The sequence below is a fragment of the Mitosporidium daphniae genome (assembly GCF_000760515.2).
Source record: "Mitosporidium daphniae strain UGP3 chromosome Unknown contig-6, whole genome shotgun sequence".
Classification (NCBI taxonomy): domain Eukaryota; kingdom Fungi; phylum Microsporidia; genus Mitosporidium; species Mitosporidium daphniae.
Window position 1 is genome coordinate 1 of NW_013546154.1, and position 26,443 is coordinate 26,443.

The window sequence follows — 26,443 nt, forward strand, 5'->3', positions numbered from 1 at the left end:
TCGGAATTGTTTCTGGTAATACGCCGCAACTTTTACCTTTTGACGCTCAAAACTTTGAAGATTCGGCTTCAAGTAATACCCAATTGGTTCCAAGCTCATCGACGGATTTACAAAATCAAGGCCAAGGCCAAGAGATCTCCCTTAACAAAAGCAGAAATCACACACAAAATATGCGGTCGCCTTATCGAAACAATTCCGACCCCAAAGACGCGATATCTATTCCTTTGGACAGTATGCTCGATGTTTGCGTCAAGCTAGAAAAAACACATTCTTTTTCTCCGGTTTTCAGAAATAGCTTAAACTCCTCTTCTGGCACTCGCAATCAAGAAGTGTTAAGCACAGGTCAATCTTCAAAAGTTGGTAGCACCAAAATGGCTCTTTGCAGCAATTTTGAACTTGGCGGTGATAACGGCACTCCGTATCACAAAAGCATGTCGGATCGCACATGCACCGTCTTACCTCCCTCCAATCCCTTGGAATATATGTTTTATTTGGATTGGATAAAATGTCAATCCGATCTAGCCTCGCTGACCGAAACCTACCAAAGAATCTCTACATTTCTACATGAAACTAATTTCCAGATCATCGAAAAACAAAAGGAACTTCAGAATTGTCTGTCCAAAATGATTTCCTCACATAGCAGCATGTTTTCTGCCAATCAGTTTTCCTCTCCTCATCAATCGCACGAGATACTCCTCCATACTTGTGACCAAAATGATATTCCCATAACCCCGCGACATCTTGTATCTGAATTACCAAAGAAAAGCCAGACATCTGGTACATCACCCACTCAAAGTTTTGGCATGCCGAGTCAAGCTTTTGGGGGAAACAGCCCAGTGTCCAATATGGCAGATCAAGTGTCCAGTCACATAGAATCTATTTTTGGCACGTATGGCTCAGATTCCAGCTTCGCGGAAACCCCTGTGCTAAAAGCATCCCCGAAGGCCTGTATCAATCATCATCAGCTGAGCTATTTTCATATGATGACTTCTGGAAAGCCCAGGTATTTAGTTTTGAATGAGACATCTGGAGACTCCCTATTGGAAGACACTCTCATTGCCTGTGATATTCATGGTGAGTTTCAGACCTTTTCTCGCAAAGACAGAAGGTACTGACGGATAACTTTATTTGTAGAAAAGTATCAAACTATCCCCCTTTTATCACCCCTTCCGCCCATACAGGTTCTGTTGTGGAGGATCTTGTATGGAATCAAAGTGGAGATGTTCTTGCAATGGCATATTCGCCCGGAAATTCGGCTCAATTGGTTATGGTCGCTCCAATTGTAAGATTGTCGCATTGATAAGGCTTAGAAGTCTACGTCCTCAAATCAGATTAACTTTGTTCTCGCACCAATGCAGCCTAATACCCAGCATTTGCGGGGCATTAGCTGCATTACACAATACAAGGGGCGATCAGTTTCTTCTGCCGGTGTTTCCTGCTCCTCGCTATTGGGAGTGCACGAATTTATCACCGGTGGTGCGGACAAAACCATTGTTTGTTACACCATTTCTTACAATAGCATTTGTGGTCTAAACACGCTGACGGATCGTTCTCTTCCACCCATGTGCATAGCGCCCACAAATCCAGAGTCAATGCGGTATTACACAATCACATGAGCGGCTCCATAATTTCCGGTGGCTCTGACAGGTGCCCATTCACTCATTTTTCAATAACTTAGACGATTGATTCTATATGATTTAGAGCAAAGAGCCATAGACCAATGCCATAAGCTTGAAAGTCGTATTAGCACCGTTCAATTGAACGAAAAGGCAGATTTGCTTCTGTTGACGTTTTTGTCTTCTTCAAACCAGCTGATGCTGTGGGACATACGGAAGAAAAAATTCGCCCACCAATTTGGCTGTGCAGAGGTATCGTATTCTTCTAATCGTCAAAGAGCAATAATTTGAGCAGATATGTGCGGCCCTCTTGGCACAAAGATGGCAATTTGGTGGTATGCGGCGGCTCTGATGTCTCCGCCTCCATCAAGGATCAGGCTTCAATCCATCTTTGGGACATACGGATGCTCAGGCGGCGACAAAAGGACGTGCCTGTCCATACGCTCTCCATAAATACGAGCAGAATTGTCCACTGCCTGTTTGCTCCAAATGCAAGCTCCCTGTATGCGCTGGCCGTGGATCGCTCCATGGTTATTTTGGATTATACCCTAAATTAATGAACCCAACTTTGATTAATTTGAGCCCATAAACACAAAATAGCTCGCCACGCTAGAACTAGCTCTGAACAGGCGGCTACCAAGTAAATCGCGGTAATTTCAAATATAAGGCGTCCATATTGCCGGACCTTTAACTGGCTGTGGTGCAGCCCACCATTCAATGTTAGCGAATCACATCTCCAAGCTGAAGCTGCTTAGTTAGTTTTTATTGAGCTCATTAGGTATTGGGTCGAGATTGTACGAGATTCGGGTAGTGTTATCGCCAGATTTGACCTGCACCTTTCGGACTCGCATCATAGGTCCAAGAAGGCCAAGATGAGGAACATGGGTACCTCCACATGGAATTTCGCTTATAAATCCATCGATAGACATGCATCGCATGGCATAATCATCATGTGGAGACGCGTGTCGGATGATTGTGAGGGGATCCGCTCTGATGATCTTGTTACAATGCTGCTCAACTAAAAGCAAAAACTCATCACGGGTATGTGGAATTTGTGTGGCGAGATCTCTAGTGGGGCCTGTTTTATCTTTGAAGACCAGCTGACCACGATATAGAACATGGGGTCCATCTGGAAAATGGTATGCCTTCCCTGTCGTAAGAGATAAGCCCATTATCTCGATGAGAACAATATCAAGAAGATGGCCGGCCGTATGAAGCCGGCTATTGAGAAAGCGGCGATCATGGTCGATTCGCAGGGTCACTGGAAGCGGAAGAAGAGGAACTAACTTTTGGGCTGTAGTGCGTTGTTCCGCATCCCCGATAACGTGCTCAACAGTACCTATGCAAGAAAAAGTAAAACTTACTAATTTGCGATGTCTCTTCTGTTTTCATGCTCACAGAGGTGATGTTGAAACGCTTTGTATTGTTCAAGACATGATGGATCTCACTGTTCAGGGGATCCCCTGTAGGAAGCATTTCGTTATTAGAAATCTTTTCTTGAGGGACCTTGCCCTGGCTCTGATTTTGGTCCTGGAGGTAAATCTCACCTGTGTCGCATCTAGGATGAGAAGGTGTATATACGGTTGCCCGCCCCCTTGCGGATAAAAAAGAGTGATGTCAAGAAGGAGACTGGCCGCATCACCGGAAGCATTGAATCTGATCCCAACTAGAAGTGCATTGCCAATTGTGGCTGAACTCCTCAAGTATGCGAGTCTAGTGGATTCCGTCATTCAAAAAATAGATATTCGTAAGCCGGAGTACTTTAAATGCGTGACCACTTAGCTCGGGTGTCCCATCAAACACTTTATTATTCAACTGCCGTTGCGTTCAAAATCAGTGCAACGTGTGGACTTAATTGCCCTTTTGGAAGTATCTCTAATCAGCAATACAAACTTGCTTCGTGCTATAGCGCTTATATTTGGAATTTCTGTGTATCGCGTTTGGCCCGAGAGCCACCCTAGGAGGGCTTATCGGCAGATAAACCTTAAGCGGAGTTTGATACTTTGCCAGTAAAAGCAGGACCTCATCAATTCTTTATTTGATGGTCTAAGTATTGACAACAACTGCATGCGAATGCTGCGTTTTAGAATTGACTATAGGTCCCCTAACCCTAGCTTCCCAGACGGCATTTCTATCCGTCCCCAGATTTCGATTGTATTCTGTCTGTGATTTGGATTGCATTTTCAAACCAGCTCAAGTTTTCTCCAGTATATTTTTGTATGCGTTTTTTGTAAGGGCTAGCTGAAAATCCCTTTGCATTTCAGCCTATGCGTTTGTCAAAGCTTGGAGCCAGATTTTTACACCTTGCCTTTGCGCTACGTTAACCCTGCAAGGCGAATAATAAATTTCCGCCAAACTAAACTTTAACGTTCAACTTGCTGCCAGTTAAGGGTTCGCCATTGCACTTGTATCTGTCATGCAGCTGCCTGCTCTTCTCCGTGTAAGGACGTCCTCTGGACAGACCACGCGTGTCCCAATAGACGTCGATCAATATAGACCTGATGAGCCGTTTTATGAGTCAGCACTTTGCTCCAAATTTGGCCCTGGCACATGGTCAAGGGATCCTTCTGGAACCACCCCCATTCCTCAGCAGACATTGCTTGGAGAACTTAGGTTAGGCCTCTCGCTTATTATAGAACTGGAGAAATGCTTTTCTTCAAGCCCACATTGTCTTTGTCGCCTAGTTCTTTGGCCTCTACATCGCTGCTCTCTCTCTCCCAGCCATCGATATCAATATCGGCCATTGACCGGCAGCTGGAGACGCAAGAGGGTCGAATTGTACGGAAGCGAGATCCGTTTCTGTGTAGACATTCTCAGAATGGAATGTGCCCTCATTGTGCTCCGCTTGACCCATTTGATGCAGGTTACCATATGGAACATGGCATCAAGTTTCTCTCCTTTTGGAGCTTTATTAAGAAGGAGCGAGAGACACTTGCCTCCATCCTGCCTAGTTTAGAGATTTCCTTTGGACAGTGCAAGTCTGGAATCCATTTGCCTTATCCGCAAGGCATGTGTACAGCATGTCAGCCTTCACCTATAACGCTTCAACAGCAGGTTTGTTACTCTTTAACGAAATGATAGAAATTTCGCATGGTTGATCATGTAGAATTCGTTGATTCAGCAACGGTGGATCGCTTTATTGATCGTTGGCGCGTAACTTCACATCAAGCTCTTGCATGGCTCATAGGCACCTATGATTTTTACGCAGGTGTGCCACTTGGCGTCAAAGGCAAGGTCCGTTATCTGTGGATGCCTCTTCAGGAAACAGCTCAAGATGGGATTGAGCTGCCTACAGATACTTCTCCGCTGTATGGGGCTTTGGAAACACTGCTTCATAATACGCTTGCATGGCTTGGCTTGGAAAAGATTGGCGCAATATGGACAGACCTGTCTCCAGCAGGCGTCCCGCCCTGTAGGGGGCCTGAGACTTATTTTGTTTCTAGCTGGGAAATTGCGTGGATTACCCAAATGCAATTGGCACATCCAATCCCGGGGTGTTTCGAGGCAAGCAGTGCGTCGCGTTGGATTTCTATTGTTGTGACGGCAGATGTTAACGGAGAAGTGGCTCTCTTTCCCTATCAAGTCTCGCTGCAAGCTACATCACTTGCCAAAGCGGAACTTCTTCATCCCACATCAGAGGCCTCTTCGTGTGCCATATGGGCACCAAAAAATGGACATTTCAGTAGCGTTCCCCTGCCAGAGCTATTTTATCGGGTAGAAGAAGTTCAAGACACAGAAGAGGGCAATGCGCGCGCCAATCCAGCACAACGCCGGGCTGACCCCTGCTTCCCAAGCGAATATTTACTTGTCTCGCTGACCCATGGTTTTCTTGCTGATAAAATGCAGCCTTGCAACCATTTTGATATTGCGGCCACTTTTGTGGCAGCTGCGGGCGAGATCTGCAGCTCCACATTCCTATGCGCATTGGCCCCCTTTCTACTACACCATGACTCTGGAGATGAGTCCATGACTGGTCTAATGAGGCAAATCCATGCTGATCTCGGTAAATTATCGGTGTTTACTTTAGGGCTGTTGGTTGCGCTTCACGGGATGAACATATTTACCAGCGAAGAGCTCACGCTGCTTAAAGACCATTCAGATGCCTTTTTTGACACCTCTGGATGGCGGGATCTTAAAGAGCGCATGAAGGCCGCCCGCGCCGATGCCGGTTCTATTGATATGCAAGCGAATGATGCGCCCCTCTGGGCATGCACGTTTTGCACGCTGATTAACCCTGTAAGCGTAGATGACTGTGAGGCTTGTGGCCTTCCTCGCTCCCCTGCATAGACATCGATCGTAGGCATGTGGTGGACAATTTTATAAACAAATTATAAACAGTCATAAGCGTGCGGCAAATAACGGAATAAACAAAACGATCAAGGGGCGCCTATTTACACAACAAAGAAAAAGACGAATAGCGCGACCAGGGCCAGCAGACCGAATGCCTTTAAAATGGCGGAGCGGTGTCTGCTTTCGCTCTGCCAGAAGCGGTACAGCTCGTGCTGGGCAACATCGGCATGCGAAAAAGCTGATTCGATGTCAACGTCAATCCTATCATGATGGCCACACGCTTACCGTTGAATGGTTTCTCCTTGAAGAGACACAAGCTGGACCAACTGTTGGAAAATGGTGCCCAGCTCATGGACAGTAGATTCTATACTTTCCAACCGGCCACTGCTGGCCGAAGCAGGGGCCTGGTGAAGAGCCATCTTAGAAGCCGACGAATATGCACAAGCAGATACGTCTTCATATGCAGAGTGAATATCAGTACCGGTGAGATAGCGCCCGCGTAGCGCAGATGGATAGGCGGAGGTGTATGTGGTTTGTCCAGCAGCGTATCTTTGAGGGGCCAAGCGGAGCGATACAGCTTCCAACTGAGTGGCCGATTGTATATTCGCTGGATTTGAGGCTGTCAATTGAGAAGTCATTGGCAATTGGCTCATTTGCTGCACACCCGCCGGTGCCTCGGAGATGGTTGGTTGGGAACCAAAGCTTTTTTCGCGGCGCAAGATCTTCTCAAATTGATCGGCAAGCGATCTGCAGCAGTTTTCTAAAAATTTGCAGACAAGGAGGGTGTGCTCTGCATATGAAGCAGGGATGCCATTCATCGCCGCAACGGAGTATTGAAACGATTTCAAATGCTGAATCTCCTTGGTAACATTTGTCGCCAGCGCCTTGATTGCGTCAAGTGAAAAAGAAGGTTGACAATTTAAAATACTAGATGGCATGAGCTGTGTTGGCGCGAGAGGAATATCAGAGTGCCATGCTGCGGGCGCAGGATATTCACAATTCAGTGTCAACAGCATGCGACGTGCCTCCGTGATCTCAGCACGGATTTTAGTGCTGAGTGACTGGAACTGGGCGTGGATATGATCATAGCTACGTTCCACCGGATATATTGCTTCAACGGCAACCACGCTGTTCCTTGCCATCACAAGCAGCGAGTGGAACTCGCGTGACCGGTCCATCGAGCAATTAAATGCGGAAAACAAAATTGTACATTTGACTGCTTAAATGTGTAACCCTAACCCTAAATTCGCTAATTTTCGTCCAAAAGGTTTATCAAGCGATAAGACGGCTGGGATGTGGTAAAATATATGCTTTGCCGGTTTCCAGGCAACTATGAATTTCGCATTGATATTTTTTATGCCACAATTAGGCGAAACGTATGTGAAGCTCCAACCAATTAATTGACCCGTTAAAAGCAATTAAATTTATACATTGGACATTGCAAAAGAAAATTAAAATTAAAATTAAAAGACTGCCCCCTTTGCAATGGCAGAGCCGCCTTTACGCTTCGCCATCGTTGCCCGGTGTTCGACAACACGTGCACGGGCTTCCTTGATGCATCTTCCACACGGAACAGTTAAGCTGCCTGTATTCATGCCTGTTGGTACGCAGGGAACCATGAAGGGACTCACTGCCGACCAATTGCGGGAGCTTGATTGCGAAATCCTGCTGTCCAATACATACCACCTTGGGAATAGACCAGGCGTTGATATTCTTTCTGCTCAAGGTGGACTCCATAAATTCATGGACTGGGATCGGGCCATTTTAACAGATTCTGGCGGCTTCCAGATGGTTTCCTTACAAAAGCTATCCACCGTGAGCGAGGAAGGCGTGACCTTTGAGTCCCCTCACGACGGAAGCATGATGCTACTACGCCCAGAGGACTCGATTGCCATCCAGCGGGAAATTGGCTCAGACATCGTTATGCAACTTGATGATGTAGTGAACCCGCTGTCCCCGCCTGCACGTCTTCAAGAGGCAATGGAGCGCTCCATCCACTGGCTTGACCGTGCTATCGCCTCCATGAAACAAAATGAAGCTTCAAATGTGGAACAAGTTTCTTTAGCAAACGCGCCGCCTGGAAAAAAGATGATCCCGGTCGTTGAAGCGCTTTCCTCGCAAAAGGCCGTCCCAGCACGTCAGACGCTCTTTCCCATCATACAAGGCGGCTTGGATCTCACTCGTCGCGATCACTGTATTACAGAAATGAAGAAAAGATCTACACTTGGATATGCTATTGGTGGCCTTGGAGGCGGAGAGGCGAAAAGCGATTTTACGGCCATGATTCGGTTCTGTACAAAAGAGCTGGAGGGAGACGGCAGTTGCCCCTCAACCCCGATATATTGCATGGGTATTGGATATGATCTCGATTTGCTGATTTGCGTGGCACTTGGTGTTGATATGTTTGACTGCGTCTTTCCAACACGTACAGCAAGGTTTGGCCATGCTCTGCACCCTTGCGGAGATATCTCGCTTAAAAAGGCAATGTATGCCCAGGATTTGCGACCCATCGATTCGGAATGCACATGCCTCACTTGCCGAAACTATACCAGAGCAGCCCTACATGGGATCGTCGGGAAAGAGACGACAGGCTGCCACCTGCTTTCAATGCACAACATTGCATACATGTTGCGATTTTCACGGGCTATGCGCGATGCCATAATAGCAGACAAATTCCCCGCATACATCAAATCATTTCTGCGTCGACGCTTCATCGAAAATGAGGAGCAGCTCGCCGATAAAGAAGCGATTGTGCCCGAGTGGATTATCGATGCTCTTGCAAGTATTGGCCTTGTCATCGATCCTAGAATGGCAGAATAGCAATCAAAAGCAAATAAAGGGCTGATAACAAATTGAACGAAAGCCAAGGGCTGATAACAAATTGAACGAAAGCCAAGGGCTGATAACAAATTGAACGAAAGATAAACACTAACACGTGCCAATCCAAGCGAGCAGCCCAATTTAGAGTTACTCTAAGGGCTGCCAGCAAAATTTTCCGCCTCCCAGTTGCGGAATACCTATTTCAGCAGGAGCATATGCGGCCTTATATAGCAGCTTGGGACATTTTGGCGAGTAAAATCCTAAAATTGGGCATGAAAGCCATACCGAGAATGTAGTAGGAACGTCTCATTATGCGGGCAAGCTCAATTTCGGTCAGAATGGAAAAGGTTCCAAGGGAAAGGTTAGCATATTCCGGGTCATAAAAAAAATAACATGACGAAATATAGTCTGGTAGCACATCTACAGTTGACATTGCTACCAGCCGTGTGCCGATCACAAAGACCAAGAATCGAGTCGATCCCTCCTACAAATGAATACAAAAATTACAACAAATTGCAGCTGGAAATGTCAAAAAGACACCGGAAAAGATGGAAAAACAGAAAACAAACTGATAGCGGATCACAATGCCCATACCTCAAGAGCGCCATCAATAATAAAGCTTTTGAACGAATCGACAGTCCAAGTAGCAGCATCTTCATGTACCGCTTGCTGATACTTCAGAAAAAGCGTAAAAAGTGAAGCAAGCTCGAATTCAGCAAGCAGTTCAGAGGGCTCAAGCAGCCTGACTGTAAAGGCCGGAAGAACCCCCATCTCCTTGGTTTCTTTGAAATTCTCAACTTTATACATGTCTTTAATTGCTTCTGGGTATGCCTCCAGGTCTTTTGTGATGTCTCCTTGAGAATAGGTTGTCAAAAGACGGAAACGTGTAGCTATGCGGCGATACGCCTTCCTCTGAGAACGAGAAGGAGTGAACGCCGAAACACGTAACCTGATCGGTTTAAGTGGGCAGCATGTGATATCATTGAGGGGCAAATAGAGCAGTTTGGAGCCAGATCTGCAAATAGCATCAACAAACCTTACCTTCGCCAGCCCTGCTCCATTAGCTCTTGGTACAGCAATGCAGCAAGAGGTGTTTTGAGTTCCGAATAGATTGCGATAGATCCATTCCCACCGCAATACCCACAATGGCCTGTAAACACAGAGACCGATTCTACGAATGACATGCACGCTAGCTGTGGTGACAAGTATCTGGGATTGTAAAAAGGTCCACCCATTTTATGCTAAATTTTAATTTAATTTTAGAGAGCAATTCGCCATGTCTTCGCCTACGATCAGTTTTGGGTCGCCCACAGAACGGGAGAAAACAGAGCTGTCTCGCTATTTGAAGACAGAATGTGGTCCCATGTTAAAAGATGCCATAAGTTGCGTAAAACAATCACATAACCAAGTAAAAGGCATCGACTGTCACCAGCTAATTAAGGCGTATTTGGACTGCTGCTCTGCAACACCGGCAGCGTGCGCCGAACGGTTTGGAGACCCGGATCACAACCCATTCCACACAGAAGAAGAGCAGTAGCAAATATAAAATAAATCGCTTTCCAATCGATTTGAACGCATCGACCTCATCAAACAAGCGGTTGGCGCTAGATTGGTGTTTGAACACATCGCGATCATTGGCTGTTGGTCTTTGGATCGCTCAGCTGTGTGTAGACATAGCTGAAAGTGCAATAGTGTCGTTTTCTAAGCATGAAAAAGCAATGCAGAGGCAAGCCAAGTCAATTGGGGCTCTGAGTCAACGGCATGTGCACTGATTTGGTCACCCCCACATGGCCGTTCACCTTGTACTAACGGGGCTTTTGTGAGCTCATAGCCGCTGTAGATTTGGCGGATCATCTCGGACTGTTCAACATGAGAAAGACCACAGCATGATGCTCGGAGAAGCTTTGTGATTCTGGGATACGTTTGACACTTGAGCTCATCAATCGTGCCCACGAGATAGTCAACAAAGATCAATGAGGAAAACAATTCCCTCTCAAGCTGCAAAGTGAGTGCAGATGAAAGAGACCTACTATTTGGTACATGTACAAACGGCTGGTCACTTTGAGTATGCAGTGAGGCTTCATAGACAGCCCCCTGATGGCCTCTCGAGATATTGCCGTTAAAAAAACGTTCCAAGTGGATAAAGAGGAACAGAAGAACAGGAAGGGCAACAGCAGGTCCATGGCATATAGCTAATTCTACAATAAATACACCAATTTTACCCTCAAGAAGGACAAGCTCGGAAGTGACGGATGAAATAAGCGGATGTCCAATCCTATGGTTGAGCCAGCAAAAGAGCACGATGAGTTCCATATCGGTGGCAATAGGGATGGACATCAGAAGCTGTTCCAATATTTCAATCGGAAGTGAGGAGAGCGAAGAATCTTTTGAACGTTTGGAGTTCAGGAGACTTTTTTTAGGAATCGGCGTCTCCATTGAAGGGAAATAGTCCATGAGCACGCTGAGGAATTCGTAGCGCACCCCTATTGTATCGGTGGAAGTTGGCCCGTTGTTCGGCCAACTAGACCGCAAAAGCTCGATTACAAAGAATGGAAGAATAGGTGTACTCCACACCTTATAAAGAAGATCCCGTGATAGGGTTGGAAACTCCATTAGCCTGTCACCTGGGCTCAGAATCCATGAAGCATAGTGGCAACAATGGCCCAGGGAGATTCCAAGTGGTAATGATAAGCCTTTCTCAAAACTGTGCCGATCGTTGCAGAGTATGAGCCAGAAAATTGAATCCACAAGCCACTCTGAAGGCCGCGTCAAAGTGTGCAAAGAAAAGGCGCTATTTACGGCCAATTGGTCCTTTGCGGCCGACCCGGGTTGTAAAAGGGCTTCTTTCGAAAAGGGAGACATTGTGAGAAGGCTCATTATGCCATCCAATAGACGTGCAGAAGTAGGCAGCCGAAAGCGAAGGTAAATCCGAAGCAATTCTGCGTCCATAGATGCAACAAGCGACAATAATGAATGCAGCAAAGCACCGCCGACTTTTAAATGTGCATCTTGATGAAACACTAGCACTAGCATCAAAATAAACCGCTCCAGCTTGATTGGCCGCCCCAGCAGTGCTAGCAAAGTCTCTGCCCAATGCGCCTCAAATGTAAACCCATCCTTCACACACGCAAGGAGCATTTGTAGAAAGTGTTCGCATCCATAGGGAGCGTCAGAAAGACATTCCGAAATTCCATTTGTTAATTTTGGAGAGCATTCGGGGCTTTCATGTTGGAGCTTTTGGGAGCATTTAGCATTCTCGATTACTGATTCCGTAAGCATGTCGATATATAAAAAAGGCTGCTGGTCTAACTTGGAGGTGACTTTAGAAAGCATGCGTGCAATTATGGGCCCATCATTAAAAAAGGCTTCACTGAATCCACTGGAAGGTCCGTTTTGCAGGAAAAAGGTGTCGATGTGCAGCTTTTCATCGTTGATGCTAGCGTTTGTACACCTTGAGCTGATTTGCTGCGAAAATGCGGACAGAAAAAATTCATGGGAAAATGACAAAGGGTAAGGGCTTTCTACAGCAACGGCTTCCCCTCTGTGTTCTTCTTCCAGTGTAAAAATATTGGTGAGATTTAAGGATGACTCCGAATTTTCTATTGGTTCGACACCGCTTGCATGATCATGCAAAAGACCCCCAAACTCATTGAGCAAAGAAGGAAAATTGATCCACATGTGCGTAAGGTTTTCCAGTAAATCGGAAGGTTTCGCCCCATTCTTAAGATGGTCATAAATACTTTTTAGGATATCATCTTCCAAAAGCAAATCCATTGCCTATCCAAACAATAAAAAGCGAAAGTTTAAATTTATTACTGCCCTGCCTATCATGTAGTTCGTCAAACTGCTCGTTGATTTCGTATGGCTTCTTGCGTCCTCAAATGTGCCCATTCTGAATTTTTAAAATCTTGCATCTACTGAAAAGCCAACAAATGCACAACTTGTTTATAAAGGAAGATTTTCAAATTTTGCTTGTAATGTGGCTAAATGTGGAACGGCTTCATGCGGAGTCCAGAATTTTGGTACCGTTGTGCAGATTTATCAAAAATGCAAATCCATTGTTTTTCGCTGCTAATTTTCGATCAAAAGTGGCTCCATTCTTTTTGATAAGGAAGTTTGTCACCCTAATTTAGAGAAGGTGTCAACGCAAGTTAGAGAGATCTACTTTTCAAAACTGGATTAAAAATGTTTGTCCAGCCTCAAAAATAGCATCTAAAAGTGACGATTTTAGCTTCCGCGTGAAAAGAAGTCTAAAAATAGCGATCAAAGTGTCGATGGCGAAAAGGCCCGATCCGCAAATCTGGGTGACATACCCAGTGGCCCCTCTTTTTAAATCTGAAATTTAAATTTGGCCTTCACATTGAATTGTGAAATGCTGATCTCTTTCTTCATCGCTTTGGGGCCTTCCATGATAAAATGATCCTGCAACCCTGCATTAGTGTAGATGAGTCGACAAATAGCGATAGTCAAAAGAGACGATTGAATGTGCCCAATTTTTAATGTCTCCTCAAACAACGGAACGGCAGATGCGAATGCAATTCCAGATCCAGCGAAACAAAAGGGTTGGACGCTTCATTGGTTATGGTGTATCCAAATTTAGCAAAAAAAACCTTCGGACACATAAGTTTAGCGCACGATTGCTGTGAATCTGGGCGTGAAAGTGACTGTTATGCTTGCTAAAGTCCATGTGTTGAGATTGATAATATCGACCGATCAAAATATCGACCACCGATAACCAGCTATTTGTTTGTATTTCAAAGCGGATAATAGACATGACTGGCAACCCCAAGAAATAAAAGCACTTATCACGGTATCTTATGACCTTTATTAGCGCTACCAACCGTCAATTTTACACTTTTAAATGCAGAGCCTACGTTGTCAAAGCATCTGCCATCCACCACAAAAGAGGGCCTCAAGGAACTTTCAGCTACTTCAAAACTTTACCAAAAACGCTGGGGAGAATCAAGCTGCTGAGCCAATTTCAAAGGGCGGTCCATTGCAGAACGTTCCTATCGAGCCTTTTCACCGGGCCGGAAATTCGCTGTGGCATAAAAGCCTTTACAAGCGAGGATGTATGTGACGGTCGAAGAGATGTGTTGAGCAGCCCATTTACACATTGACGTCAATTTGAATCAAAAAGATGCCGATGTGAAAACTCAGCATCAAGGCCAGTTTAATGTAACGCTGGGTTATTAGCTATTCAATAGCAGATCCAAAGGCAGTTCGGTTTGTAAAGGGATTGAATGTAAACACGACGCCTCCTCGATGCTGCTGCCAAGCTGGCAAATGATATCAAGAACATTGGGTCTCCAGTTTCAATTTCCCAAATAATGTCTCTGCTTGATAGTTTGCGGCCTATTCTTGCAGGGTATTTATCAACTATCCTACACCGCGCTACTTGGGCCTATTTGCACTCCTCTATGGCTTGTTAATGTGTTGCATCTTTGCGCTACTGGTAGACTGTCCATTAACTGTGCAAACATGAAAATTTCAAAATTAGCGCCAGTGAATTAATATTTCTAAGCCCACATGAGACGGAAGCGCCTGAAAAAGGTTAGGTAAAGGTCGGAAATGGCGAGTTTTGCTGCTTCGCTGGCAACGGGCTCTCGCTGTGCCATCTGGTGCAGCTGTGCAAGAAAGTTGCTGAACTCGTTGAGCTCATACCAAAGCGCCATTTCAGAGATGTGGTATAAGGAGTGGATGCGCTCAACATCGGCATGCAAAAAGTAATCCCAAACATACCCGGAAATGAAAACATCCGGCGGTATTGTGTGAAACGGCATCGCCAGCATCAGCATCGAAGGTAAGTTCACGCTAGCAGATGCGGTATCGCGATCAACACTGCTGCCAATTATAGTCTTCCCAAGAATAAGAGCCCCGCGGTGGAAACTGTCGGGGCGCGTTGCTATTTTAGAGTCCCCCATTAGCGTATCACAGTATGCAATCAGGTCGCTTTGTAGAGTGCTCTCCATCTCGGGCGAATGGAGAGGCGGAAGAACAACAAGCTCAGCAGGCACATTAAATGAAGCAGCAGGCAAATAACGAAGCTGTACAAACCGACAAAGAAAGAGCAACAATTCCTTCACCGTGGCATCTGGGGCGCGTTCATAATCGTTTGAGAGAAGGTCAATCCACCCCAGGCGCATCAGATGGCTCACAATGATTGACGCTGGCATTTGCGAAGGAAGGAGCAGCGGCAGACGAGCATAAACTGTTGGAGCCATCAGCTTCCCCTCGTTGATGGAAGTGAGGAATCCTAAACGTTCCAGTGCACACGCCAAGCGGAAAAAATGGGAGGCTAGAACGGGTGTAATGCTCTTTTCGGTTGCTTTTCCATGTGAGGCTAGAACGGGTGTAATGCTTTTTTCGGTTGCTTTTCCATGTGAGGCCTGTTCGCCACTAGTTAATCCCAGCAGAGAGAGTGGCGAGGAAAGGAATCGCTCTAAAAAGAGCTGCTTGGAGATTCCTTCCTTGCCTTTAGAGGCCATGTGGAAGGCCTGAAGTACCATGGCAGCATTGAGAGACGAGGCAGCATCCGTCCGTATGGACGGTATTGTCGATGTCTGAAGATTATCAAGACGATTCTTGGGCATTCCCCAAAAAATGACGTGCCCCAAGGCGTCATAGTTGCGCCGTCCGGCGCGACCAGAAGCCTGCCGAAAGTCAATGGGCGTCAAAGAAGTCGATGTGGAGCCGGCAAAAATGACACTCTTGCATGGCATGTTAATTCCAAGCGCAAGCGTGGCGCCGGCAATCACCACCTGTAAATGTCTCAATCGGAACAAATGCTCCACCAACGAAAGATACCGTTTGGGAACACCTCTGTGGTGCACCCCAATTCCACGATAAAGGCCACGAAATAGGACCTTCTCCACAGGGGATGTCATGGCTCGTGCAACGCCTTGGGCATCAATAAGCTCCCCGAGCTCTATGTCGCTTATTTTCCAACGCTGATCGTAGAAAACAAACTCGGGATCTGGGCCTTGTGTACGCATCAAAGCAGCCATCAGGTCAGAAATTGACTCGGCCTCCATGGATTCTTCGATCCACGAATCTTTGGATGTTTTTTTTTCTGCATCGCGAACACGACGAGAGGCTCGTTGGCTACGCTCAAGCGCCGACATACGTAGGCGCTCTTCGCGCAAGTGGCGAGAATGCTTTACGGCTTCCGCATGCTCCAGGCTTTCAATGATGTGAACGGCAAGTCGATTGCAGAAAGAGCGGTCAAAGTGGAAAATAATGGCAGGAAGGCGATCCTCCACACTTAACTCTGTCAGCAGCGGCATCACAGAGCCCATCAAATAGTTTTCATAGGTAATAGGAAACGAAGCTCCATCGTTCACTTGAGAAGGTAAATCTTCTGTTTCGTGCAGCGCTTGTTGATGCAAAGCAGAAAGAGCGTCGTTTCCAAGTGCCTTCTGAATCTGTAAAAAGTCTGTTTTTGTGATTGTGCGCTCATAAATGCACCCACGAATCCAATTCATCAAATTTCTTGAATACGCTCGTAAATCAGAGCGGCGAATTCGAAGTCGCTCAGTAAAACACGGCATTTTTTCGTAATCAAGTTCGGCTGGCAGCTGCGCCCGAAACTTTCCTGTCTTGAATACGTCTGCAAGTCGGACCGAGTCTCCAGACAGCAAGTAAAAGTCTGGGGGAAGTTGACGATCAAAGTCATCCATGGATAAAGAGAGCAGCTGGTGCCAAAGTAGGATCCGCCCGTCTCCGCCCATTCGGCGGCGTACGGAGAGCAATGATGAGGTGGATGCCAAATTTTGACTCTCAACAGCGTCATGATCCTGATTTTCGTCATTGCTTTCCTTCGTTTGAGCAATCTCCTTTTTCAAGAGATTTTGTCTCTCTGTTGGCCCAACAGACCCGCTAAAAATGTGATATTGGAGGTCTGAATATCTCTCGGCATGATCGATAAGGCGGCATTGAATGCCAGCACGCTCTTGAATGGTCGAAAGCCATTTGAAAAAAGCCTCTTTGTTTCCTACAGTAGCTGAGAGAGCAAGAACTGGTGCTCTGGAGGTCATCAAAATTTTCTCCCAAGAGCCACTTTTACCCTCTTCGGAGATGGTGTGAATCTCGTCAAGAATGACGTATTCGACCCGGTTGAAAAAAGACTCTTCATAAAGAGGCGACGTGATAAACCGCTCAATCACTTCAGGAAAAGTGACCAAAATCTGGGCATCCCACGCATGGAACACCTCCAGATCGGTGAGATATCCCAACAATCGAGAGGCGCTGTTCTTTGGATATTGCTTGTGTTTGAAGCGCGCATACACATCAGCCACAACCTGGTCCATCAATGCCTTGTTTGGAGCCACATAGAGAACAACACCTGTGTCTGAACGCCGGAGCACTCTTTCCATGGCATAGTAGCAAATGAATGTCTTTCCAGAAGAAGTAGGTGCCGATATGAGAGCAGAATGGCCCTCGTCGACTGCGTCAAGCAGTTCAACCTGCCAGGGATCGGGGCGGAATCGGACACGTGGATCCACCACAGGACCCTCATTAGCGGCATCACTTCGCAGAGCCAAATGCCCACAAAAGAGAAGCTGGAAGCGCACATAGGAATGACGCACCTTGTATTTACCGACCTCCCGACTTGCTCGAACAAGGGCGCTCTCCATCGCTTTGATGACATCTTTTTTAGAAAAAGTTTTGGAAGCCCACTCGATGATGAACTTGGAGCCTGCATCTAAAAATCCAAATAGCGCAAAGGAAGGAAGAATAACGGCCTCCAGTTGAGAAGGCGTTAGAGCCGCCAGAAGCGAGGTTTCTTGTTCACAACCGCTGTCAATGATTTCAAATAGCACTTCAAAAAGAGCGATGGCATGCACAAAGTCTGCATCTTTGGTGGAGGTTGCAAGATCAGAAGATCTGTTCAAAACGTTGCTCCTCCAAGCATCGCCAAAAATCCGAAGCTTTTCCAAAAGCATCGACACGTATATTGCCGGTGACGAGGTTTCGCGATCGATCCGCAACTGATCTAGGATGGCTAACTTGGAATCGATCGTTCGACTCGTAGAACAGCTCTCTCTTGCCACAGCAAGGATTTTTTGCTGACGAACCAAATCTGCCTCCATCAAACGACGGGTGTTTTCTTGCTTCATCAATTCTGCCTTTGAAAGTGACTTTTTGATGCCACTTTTTGCATGAGAAGGCTTCTTTTTTTCACTGCCCTTTGTGACTGGATCGTCCGAACGAAGGACTTGATTGAAGCAGGAAGAAGCGCCGTGGAGTGAACTTGCGTATGTGCTGATACGGGTCATGATTCGCTGTTCTCGCCTTCGCTCTTGCTGCTCCGGAGTGAATCGATGCGAAAAAGTAGTCAAAGCGGATATTTGATCCTCTTTTTCAATGTTTGGGTCAAGATCATCCGTCACTTGCTGATAAATCTTGCCATTGTGCGACGAGGTGGACGAGATCTTTTTCAAAGAGGTCTCCAACTCTTCCATGGAGGAAGTGTTTTCAAGACAAGCAGAAATGGATTGCCGATGGCCCTCTAATTTGCGAATCTCGACTTCTTCTAAAGGAAGAGGTCCATCGAGGTTCTTGTCGTCATACATGGTCAGATATCTCGGATCGGCGGGCATGGTAAAGCAATAAAGACGCTCTCCAATCAAAAAGGAGCGCTCTGAAAGGATTGCAATGGTGATTCCGGCTTGAATGGCTTGTTTCACGTGCGAAGTTGACTGAACAGATATGATGAGAGGACAAGTGGAGGCATGTTTGCTCAAAAGCTTGACGTCGTTTGGATTTCCTCTGGAGAGGCAAAGCGATTGGACGCCACTAGAGGCATCCTTAAATGCATCGATAAATACATTAATCTCTTCGATTGTAACGTCTGGATGTGGATCCTCTGGGCATGGCACTAAAAGCCTTAAATGGGAGAGGCCATTCAAGGCGAGCTGACGGGCAAGAATGGAAGATGCGCAAGATAGGGATACATTTTTTCTGGTCACATTCTTTTTAATAAAACAGATAATGGATGCTGTCACTACCAAAGACGTGGATCCCCCAAAGTACTTTCCAATATCGACATAATCAAAGTGCTCCTGAAAAGTAGAATCCATAAAATTGTAAAATGCAAACTCTAACTTGTGCGCAAATTCAGCATTAAATTTTCAATTTAACACATCCAACATGCAGTAGGTAGACCCTCCTCAATTGGCGGGATCATCCGACCCCCCCCCCCCATTGCAAGAGATGACAAGCGAAATTCCTTTTGCTTGCATGTTTGTGCGCGAGCGCACAAACATGTCCAACAAACACTTGCTGTTCTCAGTGATAGGCAGTGGGGTCCAACTTATTATTAAACTTGACCATTGGTATGCACAAACTGTACGGTTCCCAAAATAAACAAAAACAAAACCAAATGTACACATCAAACTGCATTGCAAGTGGGCCAGCCGAAAAAATCCAAACATTTACAAAGTTGTGCAAAATAGTCGACTGGTAGAATTGGCCCCCCCCCAAAGTTTATCTCACAATTGCAAAAAGCAAGATAGGTCTCGGGATCAAACGAAACGCAATACTAAGGGAGCCTCTGAAAATTTTTAACACACATGCTAAAAGGCACTTATTGAAGACGCGCCTTTCCAAACGGTGGCCATTAGGATAAAGATTCACTGAAATTACAATTTTAATGAAAAGGGGTTTCTCCCCTAAATGGACATTGAAGACCTCAAAGATTCCAGCTCGTCTTCAACAGAGCGGTATTTCTTTGTACCCATGGGATTATCTAAAAAGTTAACAGATGCTCGCATTACTGCCTTCAATATTATTGAAGCTCGGAAGCTCAAGCTTTTCAGAGGGAGCACCTTCCCTGATTGCAAGAAGCTTCTCATCTAATTGCTCTTGCTGCAGTAAAGCAAGCTCATTTTCTAGCTCTTGCTGGCCGGTTACAAAAGCTACCCATACCTCATTTGCATCTAAGGCCAGTCCTATAGGCTGCGACACAGCCAACGAGATTTCAGAAGCAATGTCAATTTGCTCCCGAATATCCTCCATTGTAGAGTCAACATTGCCGATGCTTCTAATAAACCAATTAATCATTGGGCTAATCTCACAATGCGCCATGTATGGATTTCATCGCTTCGGATCCTGCCTTCATCACTTGCATGACCTAAAAAAAGGACACCCCAATACCTCGAGATTGATGTGGGCATTTTCGATTGTCATCACCTGTGATTCCAAAGTTGTTATGGTTCCTGCGATTTTTTCTAACTCGGCCTCGAGCGAATGTTTTTTCTTCAAAGCAAGCATTGCAACTAGATAACGATCAGGACAAAGCCTCCACAATACCTCGCTTATTTTTTGTGGCATTATCTCTGGCAATTTCCAGTTCATTCTCGATCTTTTTATAGATGTATTTTTCCTTTTTTTCTAGCTCAACTATCATGTCCTTTAGCTTTGAAATGGCCTCTGTGGGGCTTGTGGAGCTTTGAGCACCCATGATGGTGCTGCTTCCGGTCAATGAAAACCGAGAGAAGAACCCAGAGAACATTTCAAATAAAATTGAAGCAAATTTTAATGTTTAATTTTGGCCAAAGGCAAGTGTGTAGATGATGAGTATCACCCGTATTGTCAATTGGGCATATAAAAAGCCAGCAAAGGGTTGCGCCCTCAATTTATTTGACAATCTATTGTTGCCCCAAAAGGGTCCAAGGGTTACACCACTGATAATTCAATTGTAAATTTTAATTTGTATTTTGTAATTTGACCCCTCCCCTAAAAAGTTTATTTCTCTGCGACTAATCAAATGGTTCTCATTAAAGAATTGTAAGGCCTCCGTTTTGTAACGATATAGCCGAATCCCGATGCCCCTCACTGTTGAGGAAGTACCGTTATTGATTCAGCTTAATGCAAATATAGTATCAAATAGCACAGCTGTATTCTGTGGCCGAAATGAGCAAGCAAGAGTCTAGTTCGGATTCTGGAATTCAAATTCTTATCAATGAACCTTACAACGACCAAGCACTGGGAAAGGGACAGTATACGCACAAGCTATATCACCTTGGCAGGTTCCATTTGTTTCGCTTACCCTGCAGTAAATGCCCAAGGATTCTCAGCGCGCTCGTTCCAGCGAACACGCTAATCATTGACGAGAAAGCATGGAATGCGTATCCGGATTGCATTACTGGTATGTGATTGCTTTGTTTAAGCGGTGAGAATTTTTCAACCCGTTCTTGAGAGAAAGGTTTTCCATCAAAATACAGACAAAACATGTGGCCAATGACGATGATCTTGAAAATGTACTGACGTTTCTTGTTATCTTCTCAACATTAGGTGCACAATTTGCCACCCGATTTGCTCAGCAAGCGCGAAATTGTCAGAATAGACATTGCAAATGATCCGATTGATGTAAAGGAAAATGGCTGTGAAACAAATCCTAAACTATTCTGTCCAAAAAAGGATCCGCTACGAGGACCCCTCAATGCAAACTGGATTCGCGATATGAAGGCTCAAAAGAAACCGTTTATGTGTTGCTACAAATTGGTTACAATTAAATTTAAAGTGTTCGGATTGGAATCGAAAATTGAGTCTTATATTTCCAAAGTACCTTATACTGATGCTTATGTCGCTAGTACGAGCAATCTCTCTTTTTGCGCTTTCATAGGAGCATTTTCTGCTCTTTTGATAGATGGTTTGGGCTGACGATGTCGGATATCAGAGCACTTGAAGATGAGGCCAAAAAGGATCTCGATCAGGTGGGCATTTTTCCCCTAATGGTGATTTAGCTGAAAACCGGAGCCTCTGTCAGTGCCGGTAGTCATGAACATGCAAACGAAGCTATCAATATCCATGGCATCAATGAAGACACCATTGTTGCAGATCAGGCTGTCTGCGAGCTTGGTAATGAAGATCCCGATAGGATCGAACTCTGACGGCCAAATAATTTTTATTCTTTTTTACATAAATGAAAAGAAATTTTGATTTCTTTGTCTTCATTTAACCTGGCATGCTGGTTGTATTTTTTTTCATAAAACATCCCGTCGTCTGAGGGGTAAGAATATAGCAAAATGGACGAGGAGACCGTTCCAAAAGATCCACTTGGAATCATAAATGGTGGGATGAATGTTGCAGACAGCTTTTGCTCTAGGATTTCACCAACATCCACATCAGCAGAGGTGTCAATGGGGGTTTTGGCAGAGCTAATTTGCATATTCTGATGCTCCCCCTTGACGCCTTGGATTCTTTGTGAAAGCAAGGCGATTAGCTTGGGAATGTCCTTGTGTTCGTTTCTCTGCCATAGCATGGAATATGCTTTTGCCAGGTTGTATCCTTTGGCTGAAGGGAAATCAGATTGAGATGGACACGTCAGGGAAAATGTAGAAATCCCCATGTTTTCCATTATCAAGCATAGCGACTCTGCCATTGAATGTCTATTTAGGGTTACTTCGTTTTGCGTAATAAGGGAAGCATTGGTTGCATTCGGAGTTCGGTGTACAATTTTGCAAACATCGAACGAATAGCTTTCCATGTCAAATTGGATTGCTATCAGATTAAATGAGTGGTATAATGAAGAGGAGAATGCAATTTGCACGGCATCTGAAAGGGGCTTTGGCTCTGATGCCAAAATCTTAACCAGAACCCCTCGACTGCAAATAGAGGGCTCATCGCCAGATGAGCCAGTAGAACAGCTGCTCTGAGCAGCACCGATCGTTCCAAGGGTATTTAGGGCCCTGCCGTTTGTCAAGAGAACAATTCTTTCTAAAACTTAACTCCTGCATACAATACTGAGCTTTGTGTTCAAGGCCTTCCAGGTGCCAAGCATATCGGAATCTTGGCCCCCAATAATGTCACAATTCGCCCAAGTGTAGAGTCGTTTGGTAGGCCTGTTGAATAGCTCTTCGCGATTAAATAGTGCCGATCTAGGGTCAGTACTTGTGTAGCAACGGTACATGGTGTTGCTGTTCGATGTTCCCTCAACGTGCACAAGAGCAATGCACATGTTCAACAAAAGTTTGAGAAAGTTTAATTATCGGCAGCGGCATCCGATTTTTGCAGCAATTTAATGTCAATTGGTAAAAATGGCCTCCCCCAATTTGGGAATGCATACCCCCATGCTGGAGATTTAGACTTGGCTCCAAAGCGAAAAGATGCCATGAATAACCTGGATCTTTCCCATATGGAGAAAGTGCTTTCGTCATTGAAAACAAGCTGGAAGCCCTTTCTTAATCAAAATGTATCAAATGTGCACGCCACTAACCGGAACGTAGTTTAATGCCTTTATCTCTGCCATGGAGATTGCAAATTCCCCATCGCAGTCGGCGAACAATGTTCAGGCCTACGAATCTTTGCATTTAGAGCTAGAAAGAGCCATGGACGTCGCTACCAATTCTTATCACAACGAGTTGCAGGCAATAGCGTCGAAATTTTCGTCCATCAGCAACAACGTGCTGGGTATTTTGCCATATGCTTTTCAGTGTAGACGCGCGATCCAAATTTTCTTCATACAAAAAAGACTTCCAAAAGTCTAAATGCTGTTTGGTGGGATCCCGCTTCGACCTCACTACGCTTTATATTTTGATGGAAGAAGCCAACTTGCGCATTTTGATTTTATCGCTCATGTACGCGTGCATTGTGTTTTTATGATGGCAGGAAAAACCTGGGGTCGGTCCCCAAAAAGATCGAAACGTGTTTGGAGCAAGAAAAATACATCGAAGCTTGCGATTTGCTACTTTTGTCGAAGAAAATCCTAAGCTCAAGCATCTTTTGTTCGATCCATGCGCTATCGCACATTTCTCATCTCATTTCGTACGAATATAAAAACGTATTTCCAAGCTTTTGCGCTGATAACATTTAGGGGTTGGAGGGCGTTCTTTGCTCTCGCCTGTACGACACGGTTTTTTTAAAAAACCCGTCGTCGTGCAAACGGATTGGATCCTTTTACACGTCGCTTATTGAAAACTATAGCTCCAGCTCACATTCAGACACATTTTCGCTTTTTGAAATTGTCGATGGTTTGTGCAAAATAGAAAGCATCTACAATGCCCTGAAGGTAACAACTACGTATTCGCCCTAAAACTGCCAGACCATAAAGAACGCATACAAACTGCAAATTGATGCATGTTTCTCCCTGTTTGAGGAATCGGGCAGAGGACATTATCCCATCAGTGATGAGGAATGGCCCCCTTTGCTTTCGCTAGAGAAAAACATGATATCAATTTTTGCGGATAGAGTTATATGGTCGTTGGCAAAGCTTCTGGCCATATTTGAATTGACAATCCTATTGATCATGCATTTGGAAAGGAAATATGAAATCAAGCAGGCGTCCATCGGCATATTCATTGGCTCCGTTCAGGGAATGATTCAGAAGGCAGTACGCCATTTTTGGATGTTTCCGTAACTGCTGTAGATCGTCGATAATTTGGCGCAAATCGGACCCATTTCAAAATCGCTGGAATCGCTGAATTTGGATGGTGTTCCCACGTGTTTGGATGTTATCAGCAACCCTCAGGCACAGATAGATGCAAACGATGTAAATGCTTCCATTCATTTGTTAGATGCTCAGATTCAGGCTAACAAACCTCTCCATCAACGATCCGTTTGACCTCAATCTTGATGCCATTTTGCATCAAAATGGCACCACGGTATACAATCGGGGGTCGATTGAAGCCAATGGCGCTATGCCAGATGTTTATTTAATTCCCGCGGACAAGCCCGTTGAGTCGATGTTTTTTAAAATGATCCCGTCTTCAAGAACAAGATCCCTGCTTTTTGCCTTTACATTCAGGTAGCGTTTATGCTCCATTGACGGCATTAGGTATTTTGTAAAGTTTGAGCAGATTTTGGCCTCCCTAGTCAAATAAACAAGTAAATCATAAGCAAGTAACCCATAAGCAAGTGGGCTTGCACTAAAATTTAATATTCTCAATTTATTCCGAAAAAAAACTGGTTGATTGATGATGTCCACCTCCGCTTCCATGGGTCCTGTTGTCTCCCCATCCCAAGGTACTTGTTGTTGTTACAAAAATAGGGAACAATTTTGGCATTTTAGCCATGGAAATCTATTTTCCTTCTCTCTACGTTTCTCAGTCAGAGTTGGGTATCGGTTTTTGTGCATTATGTTTAGAGTGTCACGACAATGTTTCCCAGGGCAAATATACTAAGGGCTTGGGGCAAACAAACATGGCTGTTTGCGCGCCATGTGAAGATATTTGCTCGATTTCCCTCAATGCGGTCTCTCAATTGATGTCAAAATATAAAATTTCCTATCAATCCATTGGACGGCTAGAAGTTGGTACGGAAACATTAATTGACAAGTCCAAGTCCATCAAATCGGTCATCATGGACCTGTTTAACGGCAACGGTTGTTATGATGTTGAAGGTGTCGATGTAAAGAATGCTTGTTACGGCGGAGTTGCGGCCTTCTTTAATACCATTGCTTGGATGGAGAGCTCCTGTTGGGACGGTCGGCTTGGGCTCGTTGTCGCCGGAGATATAGCTGTATATGAACGAGGCCCGGCTCGCCCAACTGGCGGTGCTGGCGTGGTTGCCATTCTGGTGGGGCCAAACGCCCCGATCGTTTGTAACGGGGTCAGAGCCTCCCATATGAAGCATGCTTATGATTTCTTCAAACCGAATTTATCTACAGATTTTCCGATCGTAGATGGCCCTCTTTCTTTAAAATCGTATTTTGAAGCGCTTTCATCCTGCTACCGATTATTCCGCACAAAAAGAAACATCACAAGCAAGAGCCCGCTGGATGCGTACGATTTCTATCTTTTTCATTCTCCCTTTGGAAAATTGGTTCAAAAGGCACTGTCCAAATTGGTAATCGAGGATCGCTTAAATAATTCTAGTATTATGAAGACATTAACAGTATCAATGATACGCCGGATGTATGTGCTTTTCTTATCTTTAGGAAGCACTGAATTTTGATGACAAAACCCTGGAAAATGAGATGCTTGCAGCTAGCCAGGAGCTTTTTTTGCAAAAGACACAGCCTACACTTGCTTGCTCAAGAGAGTTGGGCAACATTTATTGCGGCGCCTTGTTTTCTGGGCTGATCTCTTTGATATGTAGCCAAGCTGGGGACTCGTTGGTTGGTTTATTGTCTTAACCTTAGATCGGCAAAAAGTGCCTATTATTTGCATATGGTTCTGGATACTGCTCCTCGATGTTTGAACTGAGAATTACTTCGTCTGTTGAGTACATTTCAAAGACCATCGCGTTGAGTGAGCGGCTCTCAGAAAGGACCAAAATATCGCCCATCCAATTTTCACTAGTAACTTGCATGTCTAACTTTATAGCTTCTCGATGATAAAGGGCATGCTGAAAATGCCAAGTTCAATTCTCTTGTTCCGAACAGAACAATCGTTTTAAGCGAAATCGATGCCAAGTGCAGAAGGATATACCAAGCTAAATCGGAAAAATAAATACGAGTTTATTGATTTGCACCAGAAAGCGGTGTCTGTACGGGTCTGGTGTGCTCCATTTGCAATGTAAACGTACGGAATAAAGCATAAACGGATGCGGGGCTGGCTAAATTACACCGGCTTCTTCCTCGCCATTTATCACTATAGCATCTAGTAGGGAAAACGGTAGACGATGTTTCCTGGAAACCGGTATGGAGCACTTTTTGGAAAATTCGGGCATATAACCGGTCAATATAAGCGATGTGCGCCCAAGTATGAAAACACTCGATTTCAACTGGCGGCTGGCTAAATTGGTGTCTGCATTGTGTGAATGGCACACTTAAA

At 45.1% G+C, this 26,443-nt stretch overlaps 16 protein-coding genes across 16 annotated transcripts; 8 read left to right on the forward strand and 8 right to left on the reverse strand.

The window, feature by feature from the left end:
* DI09_6p10 (uncharacterized protein) lies at nucleotides 1-1,907 on the forward strand (the record flags this gene model as incomplete). The annotated part of the gene is made up of 4 exons (XM_013381450.1): nucleotides 1-1,074; nucleotides 1,140-1,282; nucleotides 1,332-1,597; nucleotides 1,679-1,907. Coding segments are annotated over 4 exons (1,712 nt in total), but the record flags the coding sequence as incomplete, so codon positions are not given.
* Nucleotides 1,908-2,371: 464 nt separating this feature from the next.
* Nucleotides 2,372-3,346, reverse strand: DI09_6p20 (uncharacterized protein; the record flags this gene model as incomplete). The annotated part of the gene is made up of 3 exons (XM_013381451.1): nucleotides 2,372-2,955; nucleotides 3,065-3,128; nucleotides 3,164-3,346. 3 exons carry the CDS (start codon nucleotides 3,344-3,346, stop codon nucleotides 2,372-2,374), a joined length of 831 nt encoding a protein of 276 aa, XP_013236905.1.
* Nucleotides 3,347-4,706: 1,360 nt separating this feature from the next.
* On the forward strand, nucleotides 4,707-5,903 carry DI09_6p30 (uncharacterized protein; the record flags this gene model as incomplete). The annotated part of the gene is made up of 1 exon (XM_013381452.1): nucleotides 4,707-5,903. The coding sequence occupies one exon, from the start codon at nucleotides 4,707-4,709 to the stop codon at nucleotides 5,901-5,903; it is 1,197 nt and encodes a 398-aa protein (XP_013236906.1).
* Nucleotides 5,904-5,954: 51 nt separating this feature from the next.
* DI09_6p40 (uncharacterized protein) lies at nucleotides 5,955-7,084 on the reverse strand (the record flags this gene model as incomplete). Its single annotated transcript, XM_013381453.1, has 2 exons — nucleotides 5,955-6,144; nucleotides 6,192-7,084. 2 exons carry the CDS (start codon nucleotides 7,082-7,084, stop codon nucleotides 5,955-5,957), a joined length of 1,083 nt encoding a protein of 360 aa, XP_013236907.1.
* Nucleotides 7,085-7,391: 307 nt separating this feature from the next.
* DI09_6p50 (queuine tRNA-ribosyltransferase) lies at nucleotides 7,392-8,726 on the forward strand (the record flags this gene model as incomplete). Its single annotated transcript, XM_013381454.1, has 1 exon — nucleotides 7,392-8,726. The coding sequence occupies one exon, from the start codon at nucleotides 7,392-7,394 to the stop codon at nucleotides 8,724-8,726; it is 1,335 nt and encodes a 444-aa protein (XP_013236908.1).
* Nucleotides 8,727-8,873: 147 nt separating this feature from the next.
* DI09_6p60 (arginyl-tRNA protein transferase 1) lies at nucleotides 8,874-9,961 on the reverse strand (the record flags this gene model as incomplete). Its single annotated transcript, XM_013381455.1, has 4 exons — nucleotides 8,874-8,986; nucleotides 9,012-9,210; nucleotides 9,321-9,741; nucleotides 9,768-9,961. The coding sequence occupies 4 exons, from the start codon at nucleotides 9,959-9,961 to the stop codon at nucleotides 8,874-8,876; spliced, it is 927 nt and encodes a 308-aa protein (XP_013236909.1).
* Nucleotides 9,962-10,002: 41 nt separating this feature from the next.
* Nucleotides 10,003-10,263, forward strand: DI09_6p70 (uncharacterized protein; the record flags this gene model as incomplete). Its single annotated transcript, XM_013381456.1, has 1 exon — nucleotides 10,003-10,263. One exon carries the CDS (start codon nucleotides 10,003-10,005, stop codon nucleotides 10,261-10,263), a length of 261 nt encoding a protein of 86 aa, XP_013236910.1.
* A 164-nt stretch (nucleotides 10,264-10,427) lies between these two features.
* DI09_6p80 (uncharacterized protein) lies at nucleotides 10,428-12,500 on the reverse strand (the record flags this gene model as incomplete). Its single annotated transcript, XM_013381457.1, has 1 exon — nucleotides 10,428-12,500. The coding sequence occupies one exon, from the start codon at nucleotides 12,498-12,500 to the stop codon at nucleotides 10,428-10,430; it is 2,073 nt and encodes a 690-aa protein (XP_013236911.1).
* A 1,745-nt stretch (nucleotides 12,501-14,245) lies between these two features.
* On the reverse strand, nucleotides 14,246-18,808 carry DI09_6p90 (helicase; the record flags this gene model as incomplete). The annotated part of the gene is made up of 1 exon (XM_013381458.1): nucleotides 14,246-18,808. One exon carries the CDS (start codon nucleotides 18,806-18,808, stop codon nucleotides 14,246-14,248), a length of 4,563 nt encoding a protein of 1,520 aa, XP_013236912.1.
* Nucleotides 18,809-19,484: 676 nt separating this feature from the next.
* On the reverse strand, nucleotides 19,485-20,000 carry DI09_6p100 (Snf7-like protein; the record flags this gene model as incomplete). Its single annotated transcript, XM_013381399.1, has 2 exons — nucleotides 19,485-19,770; nucleotides 19,861-20,000. The coding sequence occupies 2 exons, from the start codon at nucleotides 19,998-20,000 to the stop codon at nucleotides 19,485-19,487; spliced, it is 426 nt and encodes a 141-aa protein (XP_013236853.1).
* Nucleotides 20,001-20,016: 16 nt separating this feature from the next.
* On the reverse strand, nucleotides 20,017-20,241 carry DI09_6p110 (uncharacterized protein; the record flags this gene model as incomplete). Its single annotated transcript, XM_013381400.1, has 1 exon — nucleotides 20,017-20,241. The coding sequence occupies one exon, from the start codon at nucleotides 20,239-20,241 to the stop codon at nucleotides 20,017-20,019; it is 225 nt and encodes a 74-aa protein (XP_013236854.1).
* Nucleotides 20,242-20,609: 368 nt separating this feature from the next.
* Nucleotides 20,610-21,392, forward strand: DI09_6p120 (phosphatidylinositol transfer protein; the record flags this gene model as incomplete). The annotated part of the gene is given in 3 exon segments (XM_013381401.1): nucleotides 20,610-20,877; nucleotides 20,907-21,004; nucleotides 21,024-21,392. Coding segments are annotated over 3 exon segments (735 nt in total), but the record flags the coding sequence as incomplete, so codon positions are not given.
* A 2-nt stretch (nucleotides 21,393-21,394) lies between these two features.
* On the forward strand, nucleotides 21,395-21,622 carry DI09_6p130 (uncharacterized protein; the record flags this gene model as incomplete). The annotated part of the gene is made up of 2 exons (XM_013381402.1): nucleotides 21,395-21,445; nucleotides 21,476-21,622. 2 exons carry the CDS (start codon nucleotides 21,395-21,397, stop codon nucleotides 21,620-21,622), a joined length of 198 nt encoding a protein of 65 aa, XP_013236856.1.
* Nucleotides 21,623-21,636: 14 nt separating this feature from the next.
* On the reverse strand, nucleotides 21,637-22,689 carry DI09_6p140 (uncharacterized protein; the record flags this gene model as incomplete). The annotated part of the gene is made up of 2 exons (XM_013381403.1): nucleotides 21,637-22,448; nucleotides 22,476-22,689. The coding sequence occupies 2 exons, from the start codon at nucleotides 22,687-22,689 to the stop codon at nucleotides 21,637-21,639; spliced, it is 1,026 nt and encodes a 341-aa protein (XP_013236857.1).
* A 63-nt stretch (nucleotides 22,690-22,752) lies between these two features.
* Nucleotides 22,753-24,291, forward strand: DI09_6p150 (uncharacterized protein; the record flags this gene model as incomplete). Its single annotated transcript, XM_013381404.1, has 3 exons — nucleotides 22,753-22,875; nucleotides 22,958-23,134; nucleotides 24,097-24,291. The coding sequence occupies 3 exons, from the start codon at nucleotides 22,753-22,755 to the stop codon at nucleotides 24,289-24,291; spliced, it is 495 nt and encodes a 164-aa protein (XP_013236858.1).
* Nucleotides 24,292-24,646: 355 nt separating this feature from the next.
* Nucleotides 24,647-26,119, forward strand: DI09_6p160 (hydroxymethylglutaryl-CoA synthase; the record flags this gene model as incomplete). The annotated part of the gene is given in 5 exon segments (XM_013381405.1): nucleotides 24,647-24,692; nucleotides 24,718-25,586; nucleotides 25,606-25,785; nucleotides 25,810-25,968; nucleotides 25,994-26,119. 5 exon segments carry the CDS (start codon nucleotides 24,647-24,649, stop codon nucleotides 26,117-26,119), a joined length of 1,380 nt encoding a protein of 459 aa, XP_013236859.1.
* Nucleotides 26,120-26,443: the final 324 nt, after the last annotated feature.